The sequence below is a fragment of the Salvelinus namaycush genome, chromosome 11 (genome assembly GCF_016432855.1).
Source record: "Salvelinus namaycush isolate Seneca chromosome 11, SaNama_1.0, whole genome shotgun sequence".
Classification (NCBI taxonomy): domain Eukaryota; kingdom Metazoa; phylum Chordata; class Actinopteri; order Salmoniformes; family Salmonidae; genus Salvelinus; species Salvelinus namaycush.
Genome location: NC_052317.1, coordinates 19,367,042 through 19,378,836, shown reverse-complemented (window position 1 = coordinate 19,378,836; position 11,795 = coordinate 19,367,042). Strand labels below are relative to the sequence as shown.

At 39.5% G+C, this 11,795-nt stretch overlaps 1 protein-coding gene across 1 annotated transcript; it reads left to right on the top strand.

Moving 5' to 3' along the window:
• Positions 1–5,204: 5,204 nt before the first annotated feature.
• cahz (carbonic anhydrase) lies at positions 5,205–10,701 on the top strand. Its single transcript, XM_039003925.1, has 7 exons — positions 5,205–5,356; positions 5,714–5,911; positions 6,509–6,627; positions 6,731–6,823; positions 6,943–7,005; positions 7,133–7,288; positions 9,654–10,701. Exons 1-7 carry the CDS (start codon positions 5,323–5,325, stop codon positions 9,771–9,773), a joined length of 783 nt encoding a protein of 260 aa, XP_038859853.1. The 5' UTR covers positions 5,205–5,322; the 3' UTR covers positions 9,774–10,701.
• The last annotated feature ends 1,094 nt before the right edge of the window (positions 10,702–11,795 follow it).

Below are 11,795 nucleotides of genomic sequence, written 5' to 3'. Positions count from 1 at the left end.
ATTAGATACGCTGCTGTCACTACAAACAGGGGGGGGACATGAAGAAAACCCATGACAGATGCAATTTAGTTTGCCAAAAAATTCTGCTGATCAGCCAAAACTGTAAGGAACGACAGCAAACTAGTTTGTGAAGATGATGTAATAAAGTTTTTAAGTTTGGGACTGAAGACAGTGAAATAAAATCTTGCTTTTTGGAGAGATGGGCGTTCATTTTGTGTGAACTGACGGTATATGCTATAAAACACTTTGGATCTAAACATTTCCTGATATAGAAAAATGACATGGATCACCAGTACCAGTCAAAAGTTTGGACACACCTACTCATTCAAGGGTTTTGCTTTATTTTTACTATTTTCTACATTATAAAATAATAGTGAAGACATCAAAACCATGCAATAACACATATGGAATCATGTAGTAACCAGAAAGTGGTAAACAAATCAAAATATATTTGAGATTCTTCAAAGTAGCCACCCTTTGCCTTGATGACAGCTTTGCACACTCTTGGAATTCTCTCAACCAGTTTCATGAGGTAGTCACCTGGAATGCATTTAATTTAACAGGTGTGCCTTGTTAAAAGTTAATTTGTAGAATTTCTTTCTTTCTAAATGCGTTTGAGCCAATCAGTTGTGTTGTGACACGGTAGGGGTGGTATACCGAAGATAGCCCTATTTGGTAAAAGATAAAGTCCATATTATGGCAAGGACAGCTCAAATAAGCAAAGAGAAACAACAGTCCATCATTACTTTAAGACACGAAGGTCAGTCAATGGGAAAATGTAAAGTTGAAAGTTTCTTCAAGTGCAGTCACAAAAACCATCAAGCGCTATGATGAAACTGGCTGTCATGAGGACCGCCACAGGAAAGGAAGACCCAGAGTTACCTGTAGAGGATAAGTTCATTAGAGTTACCAGCCTCAGAAATTGCAGCCCAAATAAATGCTTCACAGAGTTTAAGTAACAGACACGTCGTAACATCAACTGTTCAGAGGAGACTGCGTGAATCAGGCCTTCATGGTCGAATTGCTGCGACGAAACCACTACTAAAGGACACCAATAATAATAAGAGACTTGCTTCGGCCAAGAAACACGAGCAATGGACATTAGACCGGTGGAAATCTGTCCTTTGGTCTGGTGAGTCCAAATTTGAGATTTTTGTTTTCAACCGCCTTGCCTTTGTTAGACGCAGAATAGGTGCACAGATGATCTCTGCATGTGTGGTTCCCACCATTGAAGCATGAAGGAGGAGGTGTGATGGCGTGGGGGTGCTTTTCTGGTGATTTATTTAGAATTCAAGGCACACTTAACCAGCATGGCTACCACAGCATTCTCCAGCGATATGCCATCCTATCTGGTTTGCGCTTAGTGGGACTATCATGTGTTTTTCAACAGAACAATGACCCAGCACACCTCCAGGCTGTGTAAGCGCTATTTGACCAAGAAGGAGAGTGATGGAGTGCTGCATCAGATGACCTGGCCTCCACAATCACCCAACCTCAACCCAATTGAGATGGTTTGGGATGAGTTGGACCGCAGAGTGAAGGAAAAGCAGCCAACAAGTGCTCAGTATATGTGGGAACTCCTTCAAGACTGTTGGAAAAGCATTTTTGATGAAGCTAGTTGAGAGAATGCCAAGAGTGTGCAAAGCTGTATCAAGGCAAAGGGTGGCTACTTTGAAGAATCTCAAATATATAAAATATATTTTGATTTGTTTAACACTTTTTTGGTTACTACATGATTCCATATGTGTTATTTCAATGTTTTGATGTCTTCACTATTACTCTACAATGTAGAAAATAGTACAAATAAATAAAAACCCTTGAATGAGTAGGTGTGTCCAAACTTTTGACTGGAACTGTATTTATTTGGATCATTGTAAAGAAACTTTAAACATGAGAGGGAAAGCGTTCCACTTAGCTGACTGTGAAGGTCAAACTGTTCATCTTTTGTTAGACTGCTGATGCCATTTCTTGCAAGTCAGAAATCAGAGTAGGAATCAAGTATATTTGGGGGAAAACCGCTCACTTCTTGCAGCTCTACACATTTTGCCATGGGTCAGAGAGCAAAATATTCTGTTTTAAAGCTAGTTTCCTTTAATTCTAAACATGTTGCCATGGCTTATGCCACGATCACATACTATCTAATGATAATACCTTTATATTGGTTTGGGGATCCCTAAAGCTCACCACCCCACCCCGCCGTGCCTCCTGCTCCATTTCCCATATGCAGGCTTACTCTTCCATCTGAAACTGTGGACAAAAACACACATCTGGCATGAAAAGAGGCTAATTCACACTACGGTCAGAGCTGACATTCTTCCTGAACGATTTTGTTCCTCAGATTAGGTGTTTTTTGGTAAGATCAAAAAAGAAGCATGCAGTAGCTGAATGGATGAAATGAAGATAAATATGTATTTGATATGCTTAAAATGTAATCATGCTCATTCAGTGGAAGTAAAATCGTATCATCAAATGGCTGCGTGAAAAATGGAAAGAGAAGTAGGCTAAATACTCACTACTGAATATTGTATTTGCAGTTATAGGTGCACTCACTCTGCAATGCCAATTTATGCAATTTTATTTTCATTCTATTCTACCTTAACTAGGCTTTGTTTACTATGTTGTCTTTACAGTCTATGGTCACCTGCATAGTAAGATCTTTGTCCCAGTCATCTGAAAATCATATTTTTTTAAAATTTTAGTTATCTGATTTATGCTACCCCATCCTCTCTCCCACAATAAAGCCAATAAGGCATTGTCATTTGACCCCTTGCTAATAGTTGTGAATACTTCCCTAAATCAATGTGGAGTCTATAATTCGAAATTAAGCCATTCTTTCTGTGGCCATAATGAGTTCTCTTCTATTCACTGAGACTTTGTCTAATAGTACTGAGTAGCTTTAGGCCACTTACTCAACTGGAGGGCTGAAGTGTGTGGAGGTCATATCAATACAAGTACAACTAATTACAGAGGAGAGCCTCTCTTGTATGTTAATGTATTCACTCAGCCTTTGACTACTGCTGTCTTTCTTAGGATGGAAGGTTAGGCCTTATGCAGGCCTTTTGTTTATTTGTCTGAATAAGATGAGTCGCAGTATGATTTGCACTAATATGACTTAACGATGTACATTCAAAATATCTACAATTGCTGAACCTTCTACCCCTCTGTGCCGCACTCCAACAGAAGTGTCTGTATTATGTGCACTTTGCAGTGAAAAAGTGTGGCAAAAAAAAACAGTTAAAGAATACTGAAGCATAATTAAAATAGTATTTTCTTAAAAGAGACATTCTACTTCCTCCTTCCAAGATGTTCTGTACTGTGTGAATCATGGATCATCTCATCCAGCCTTTGCAAATCAAAATGCACAAAGGGATGTGTGGGCATTGAGTATGTGTGCCAGTGATGAAAAACGATATAAATGTTGAGAAGCAACTGTCAAATATGGGGATCCAATCAGGGCTTACATAAAATGTTGAGAAGCAACTGTCAAATATGGGCATCCAATCAGGGCTTACATGAAATGTTGAGAAGCAACTGTCAAATATGGGCATCCAATCAGGGCTTACATAAAATACATCAATGTGTTTAAAAATAAAGAACTAGCTGGGCAGATGTATGATTGTGTCAAAATATGATGAAAATGCTCATTTACATTCACCACAAGTAAATTGGTTATTATTAAAATGATATGCAATGTTTTATTTATTTTCTGATTGAGTTTTTCTGGTATAGAAATGACACGGAGATGTACATCTCCAATCTATATGCTTACTGCACAACTGGTAAAATCCCAAACGTTATCCCATATAGCCTATTCATGACTATTTCATTTACCTGCACCATCTTGTTAAAGTTTGGGAGGAAATATCTGAATCAAGAATCAATACCCACCAACTGCCACATGGTGTAGTCATTTGTAAGAAAATGGTATTAGAAAGCAAATGTCTGTGTTAGCTTTCATCATTGTATCAGTAGATGGAAGCAAATGTCTGTGTTAGCTTTCATCATTGTACCAGTAGATGGAAGCAAATGTCTGTTTTAGCTTTCATCATTGTATCAGTAGATGGAAGCAAATGTCTGTGTTAGCTTTCATCATTGTACCAGTAGATGGAAGCAAATGTCTGTGTTAGCTTTCATCATTGTACCAGTAGATGGAAGCAAATGTCTGTGTTAGCTTTCATCATTGTACCAGTAGATGGAAGCAAATGCACACAACATTTTCTTGGACTTGTAGCATTTTGCTTTATGCCATTATCCACATCCATTAATGAATTAAATATCCAAACCTTGAAAAATAGAATTTTAAGGAATATTTTATATTACCAAAAACGATGCATCACATTATCAACCAAATGTAATCCATCATTCATCAGCACATGTTTGATTTAAATCCACTCATTCCAAACCACATCTCTTATTAGCCTAAAGTGACCAATAAACTGGTCGGTGCATAATAAAAAGCTTTTCCTATTTATTCATGCAATCTGGGCAAATCTAGTCAGCAGTACTACCCTGCTGGTGACTAACAGCACAGTGCAGTCTATTGTCGTGGCCCCTTTAAAATGATGCACTGGAGAGGAAGAGGCAAATGCGTTTAAAATATTAGGCTTTTACGCTGACGCAGGCTGCAAAGGGACATAGGCAGTTCAAGGATAAATATAGCCTACAATGCATCACGCTTTGATCTGCATCCTTGCTTTCCTTCTTGTCCATTCTGTTTTTAGAACGAAACACACTTTCCATTTGCACATCTCACACGCTATACAGTAGCCTACTCCTACTACAGACGCAGGCTACGTTGGAAGAACCCAAGGTCAGTGAATCTGGCATGCCTTGCTCTCAGAAGAAAAAAAAATATATTTCGGGATGTCACTATAAAACGTTAAAGGAGACCATGGTGAATAAACCGCACCTAACATGTGTGTAATGTTAGTCTACGAACGCCAAATCTTTTGGCAAGACTATATTGTCTGGGATGCACACGTTTTGAGGGTGCGCTCTCAACAGGGTCTGCTTCATTCTCACCATCCGATAGAAGGTCGACGGATAGAGTGATGCGCTCCACAGTGAATGGGACCAAATGAACATGGAGGTGTGACTCGGATCGTCTATTGATGGGTGCTTGAACACCTCCTGCTGTGATGACTAGACTGCGCTAAAACCAAGAGGCCAAACCCACCCACTTGATGTAGGCCTACTGTCAGGAGGGGAAGTCTATATAAACCCTGACACTTGTTTTCTCAAGGTTAGCACAAACTGGATCCTTGTATCTGGGTTTTACCATTGAAAGGGATTATATTCGTATAGGAACACAAGTCAATAATCATGTCTCACAGCTGGGGATATGGACCATCTGATGGTGAGGCATTCTAGAATCTATTCTACATTGTCATCTGATGTTGACTCCACTTTTGGAACTACTAGTTGAAACTGTAAATTTCAACAGTTGCATGATTTTGTTGCATGAGTAACTGATTTTGTTGCATGAGTACATTTCTTACCGGCGCAAAATAACTTCTGTGAATAAGTGTTAATATTTTCTGACATGTTACTGTTAATACATGCATAGTTAGCCCTACATTATTAGGTTATGATCATACATTTATACATGTATATGTGAGAACACAGATATCATCGGACTGTTTGGAATAGAGTGAATATGATACATTTGTGTTTTTCTTCTGTTTGACTCTGTCCCTTGTTTTTTCCATCGTAGGACCTGAGAAATGGTGTGATGGCTTTCCTGTTGCTAATGGACCCAGGCAGTCTCCCATTGATATTATTCCTGGTCAAACCTCCTACGATTCTACCTTGAAGCCACTCAAACTGAACTATGACCCCTCCAACTCCACAGACATTCTGAACAATGGCCATTCCTTCCAAGTTGGCTTTGTGGATGATGTTGACAGTTCAAGTAAGCCTTTGAATTCATATATAATGAGATACAGCTAATATGTCAATAAATTATTATCTCCATTTCTCACTTGGGTTCTGAGGTGAGCATTTAGTAAGGTGAGGAGTGGAATAGAAAGGGGAAGCGGCAACAAGAGAACGAGTGTTGCGGCTAACTGGTTACATGTTCACTTCGGTGGCTTTGCATGGTAACTTCAGTGGCTTTGCTTAAAACAAATATCAAACACAGTGGTGAATTCATTTCCTTGATGCACTGTCTTTGTCCATTGTGCACATAGGCTGCTGTACGGTAGATAACATTGATGATAGGTGACGTTAGAGCAGGCTGGCAGGTGTTCATTCTGAAGGTTTTAGTATCTTTGGGCTGAAGTACGCTAGTTATCAGGTCGTTGTCTTTTGTTGTGGTGCTGGGAGCAAGCACATCAGTCTGCAGACTACATTGTTAAAAATGAATGTTTCCTATCCTACCTTATCATTACGTGATGGCATTAATCATGTCATTTGACTGCATTTGGACACACGCAGATGCTCATAAACATAGTTCATTTTGAAAAGCAACGTTAAAAGTTTGTGTGTGCGTGTGTGTTCCTATCCACAGCACTGACCGGAGGCCCCATCACCGGCACATACAGGCTGAAGCAGTTCCACTTCCACTGGGGCGCCTGCGACGACAAAGGCTCTGAGCACACCGTCAATGGAATCAAGTTCCCCTGTGAGGTAGGCAGTCCTAGACCTAGATTATACAACAGGGCAAGCCGTATGGCTTCAGATTAGACTTTTCATTGGCTACCTGAGTTAAACCTGACTTTGTTTTGTCAAGCTCCATCTGGTGCACTGGAACACCAAGTACCCTAGCTTTGGTGAGGCCGCTAGTGAACCCGATGGACTCGCTGTGGTTGGAGTGTTCCTGAAGGTGCAGATCTAATACGATTTATGTGTTTGTTCATATACTGTTTATTTGTTTCCCTCTAAGTGCATTCTGAAAGTAGCCTGATTCCCTTGGATGGCTTTGTGAATTCTTGTTTCTTATAGATTGGTGCTGCAAACCCCAGACTGCAGAAGGTTCTCGATGCTCTGGGGGCCATCAAATCAAAGGTGAAATCAAATTGATCTTAAATGGTATTTAGAAATCTTGCCTCGAATGACTAGAATTGGTTGGGAATGTTGAAGTAAGACTTTGTTTAATCATTGTGTATTCAATCACAATTTGTGCATTCTTTAGGGAAAGCAAACTACATTTTCCAACTTTGATGCCAAAACTCTGTTGCCTTGCTCACTGGACTACTGGACATATGATGGCTCCCTGACCACTCCCCCTCTGCTGGAGAGTGTCACCTGGATCGTCCTGAAGGAACCGATCAGTGTCAGCCCTACCCAGGTACAATACTTTTATACAGTATCTTCATAACAAGGAAATGTGTTCTCCTTTCACTAATCAGCTTCATCAGCCCCAGTTAATTGAAAGAGTTCAGTTTGAGGTCAGATGTCATAGGACATCTTTTAGAAAATAATCAAATGTTTTATGAAGCTAGAAGTACTGTATGTGCGGGTACTAAAAATAAAATGCTTTCTTGGCAGTAGAATACAGTATAAAGGACTTGTTTGTGGGTACAGTAGGTTTCTGCTTTCCATCTTGTCTTGGTGAGCATTGCTACAAAGTTTGTGTTTACCAGCAAGTTTTTTAGTAGAAGTTTCAGCCATTCACTCAAAACAGGGAGGGTCAAGACTTTTGCCTGTCACTTTAGATTACATTATCTGAGTGGCCCATAACGCTTATTTAGTAACTTCTGCTAGTATCATATTTGGGAGGCTTGCCTCTTCCAACGAAAGCAGCCTACACCCACATTAATAACCTCTTTTGGATCCGCCCCTTTTTTTCAATTTTCGCCTAAAATGACATACCCAAATCTAACTGCTTGTAGCTCAGGACCTGAAGCAAGGATATGCATATTCTTGATACCATTTGAAAGGAAACACTTTGCAGTTTGTGGAAATGTGAAATTAATGTAGGATAATATAACACGTTAGATCTGGTAAAAGATAATACAAAGAAAAAAACATGCATATTTTTTTTTGTGCCATCATCTTTGAAATGCAAAAGAAAGGCTACAATGTATTATTCCAGCCCAGGCGTGATTTAGATTTTGGCCAATAGATGGCAGCAGTGTATGTGCAACATTTTAGACTGATCCAATTAACCATTGCATTTCTGTTCAAAACTTTGTATCAAGACTGCCCAAATGTGCCTAATACATTTTCAAGTTCAAAATTGTGCACTCTCCTCAAACAATATCATGGTATTATTTCACAGTAATAGCTATTGTAAATTGGACAGTGCAGTTAGATTAACAAGAATTGAAGATATCTGTCAATACCAGATATGTCTATGTCCTGGGAAATGTTCTTGTTACTTAAGGATAGGTCATGGACTAAATACGTTTCTGTGACTGTCTGCAAATCATTTCCACAGAAAATGATTTGTCCTACCATAAAATAACCAAACGTACACAAACTACAGTACATAGCTATTGTAAGCTACTGTACACAGCTGACACATCCCCTTATTATTGATTTTCCATGCTGAGCCTTTGGGGATATCAAATCCCCAAGTCCAATTTCACCAGCCAGCGTTTAAATGGGACCCCGAGGATGCTTGTTTAGTGAAAGCTGCCGTCGAAGGCACTGTCCCACATATGTCATGACGAAAAGAAAGTGTCAATTTAGGGAGGGCTACCTCCAACCATATGCATTGTTAAGATAAGTTAAGCAGTAGTGCAAGGCAGCAATAAAGTGGGTGGAGAGAGTTTACTGTTCTGACAGAGAACTGATGCAATGTTGTGTTGGAAAAGCCTTTCACCTACATGCAGTAGGACCCATGTCTAAATCTGTGAGTGTTAGCAACTGCAGAAAGCCTTTGTAGTTGATCTTTGCAGATTGTGAGATTATAGAATGAAGGAAATGAATGCACTTTCAGAAGTGTTTCAGTTCTCACGGTAAATGAGAATATGTTGAACAGTGTGTCAATTGATACTGTTGCTCTAAACTTATTTTGAACTTTGGAAATGAGACTGTACAGAGTCTTGAATGTCTAAAGGTCACTGAAATTATGGAGCCGGTCATGCATATTAATAGTAATTTAGAGAAGACATTTTTCATGCTTATTCATTTATACTCTATGCTTGCTTATGGCTGTCCATCGATGTTGATGGACAGCCATTGCTCCCAATTGTGGGTATTGTGGGGGGTTGTTTTTATGCCATTGCATGTGGCTGTGCAGGACAATGCGAGACCCACATGGTTTACAACGAGGCTCAGGTGAATTATTGACCAGAGAGGGATGCACCAGCTACACGCCGGTATCGTTGCACACACCATTCGATTCTCCTCTCTCTGATTGTGTCCTGTACTCTCTATATTAATTCAAATAAATGTAAAACTTCACTCTACATTATGATCAGTTAGACCTCTGTGTTAACATTGGTACTAAATTGGTATTGTTTCAGGGATTACATTTCACATCCTGCTCATTGAGTGATCTAAATATGGGATGTAAATACTGGAACACAGTAAGCCAAAGACACTTCTTTAACATGAGCCACAGACCACAGTTGCACCGAGACACTATGATTCTAACCATTCTCTTTTTGGCCTCTCTCTCTCTTTCTCTCTCTCTCTCTCTCTCTCTGTCTCTCTCTCTCTCTCTGTCTCTCTGTCTCTCTGTCTCTCTCTCTGTCTCCTGACAGATGGGTAAATTCCGCAGCTTAATGTTCAGTGGTGATGGAGAGGCACCTTGCTGCATGCAGGACAACTACCGGCCCCCTCAGCCTCTCAAGGGACGCAAGGTCCGCCGGTCCTTCAAGTAAACAGCTATGCATCACGCCATCCCCCATCCCACCATTGCCGATCCCCAACCTTTCCCCTAGATTATATATATATTGTGTGCCATTTTATATGCATTGCTATCAGAATCTGCAGATTGTTATCCCCATAGACAATACAATCAGTAATCAGAAACAGAAAAGAAACCTAAACGTAAACCAATGCAGTATAATAACAAGAGCCAGTGTAGATGAGATTATTGCGCTGATATGGATGGACAGCACTTTATACGCCTGGCCTGCCTGCCCGTCCTGTAATCCCTGACGATAAACCTCAGGATCACCCCAGATTAACGTCATTTAGCTGCCTACCACTGCAATAACAGACGACTGACTCAGTCAGTCTGTCAGTCAGTCAGAGATAGAGGCCTTTTATAGTATAATACTACTGGGCTTCTACTCTCAATAAGCACAAAGAGAGATGCAATCTTGAATTACATGCTTTCCATTTTTGGATTATGTCTCTAAATCGTCATCAGTGTTTTTACTTTAGATTACAGGTCAATACTGAAAAGAAGAGATCCAATTCAAGTGATTTTTTTTTTTAACGACTCATAACTTACTACCTACCTACTATCACCCCAGTGCATTATCATTGTGTCTTAAAGTCATGAGAGTGAAAGAAGATGTTGTGTGAGTTGTCATATCATCCAAGTCCATCCATTGAAATGAAATCACTGACTGAGGAACTAGAGTAATGTGTGTTTTAGTTTTTTAAAATAAATGTCATATTGAAAAATTAAATCTTGAAGTATGTTTCAAATGTTTTTGGAAATACCTGGAATGATTTTTAAGCCTTGCGTATAATTATTGTTAAACATTAAAATGGGAATGGAAGGTTTGTGTGATTCGTTCATGTCAAATTTTAAGGATGGGAATTTGATCAGTGAAATAAATGGTATAACTGTACCTACATGTGCATCCTGTGTTTATTTGCAATATTTGAGATATATTGAATGACCACACTACAGAAATGTAAGCTGTGTGGGATCAGCCTTATCCAGATAGGGAGACAGAGACCCCACTGTTGATGGTCAGACATCCCCATTTTAAGTACAGATGGAAGGCCTCTTTTGCAGTCATGTGCCCTTAACAAGAGACTATTTACCTTTGGTTCATCAATCAAGTTGTGTGGTGCAAACAACATTTACTTCAAAATAAATGCCATTATGTCAATAAGAAACCTATATAATTAAAACAATATTTACTATTTCCTCTGTTCTTTGTATTTTATGTCAATACTGTCCGAGTGAGGGTTATAGTCAAACTCAAATTCGAAGGAAAGAAAAAAGGAAAACAAGTAATCACTTCTTTGTCTGCCACTGCTGCAGCGATGACAGAAGAGTTGGATGCCAGTTCACATCTCATTACTGCTTTGAGACATGGCTGATTGCTTGTTGTCTATGTTCATGCTTATGTAAGCCGTTCTGTGTTTGTGGGTGCCTTTGCCAGGCAGGCACCCTTTGTCAGTGAATTTCTCTGGATCATTATAGGTACAGTCAGCTCATGCTGACTGATGGAGGGTACAAAAGCCCACTTTAAGATTGTGTAGCTCTGGTTATACCATTTCTGTAAATCATTTTTGAGACCATATTTCAGGTTGGTAATTCAATATCAGTTAGTAATTACAGTACCAGTCAAAAGTTTGGACACACCTACTCATTCAAGGGTTTTTCTTTATTTTTACTATTTTCTGCATTGTATAATAATAGTGAAGACATCATAACTATGAAATTACACATATGGAATCATGTAGTAACAAAAAAGTGTTAAACAAAAATAAAATATAATTTATATTTGAGATTCTTCAAAGTAGCCACCCTTTGCCTTGATGACAGCCCTGCACACTCTTGGCATTCTCCAGCTTCACTCGGAATGCTTTTCCAACAGTCTTGGAGGAGTTCCCACATATGCTGAGCACTTGTTGGCTGCTTTTCCTTCACTCTGCGGTCCAACTCATCCCAAACCATCTCAATTGGGTTGAGGTTGGGTGATTGTTGAGGCCAG

What these genes read in the sequence shown, in the direction of transcription:
- cahz (XM_039003925.1), top strand. Translation starts at nt 5,323, where the DNA reads ATGTCTCACAGCTGGGGATATGGACCATCTGATG. An exon ending in GAATCAAGTTCCCCTGTGAG is followed by an intron (nt 6,628 to 6,730) that starts GTAGGCAGTCCT and finishes TGTTTTGTCAAG; the next exon opens with CTCCATCTGGTGCACTGGAA. An exon ending in TGGTTGGAGTGTTCCTGAAG is followed by an intron (nt 6,824 to 6,942) that starts GTGCAGATCTAA and finishes TGTTTCTTATAG; the next exon opens with ATTGGTGCTGCAAACCCCAG.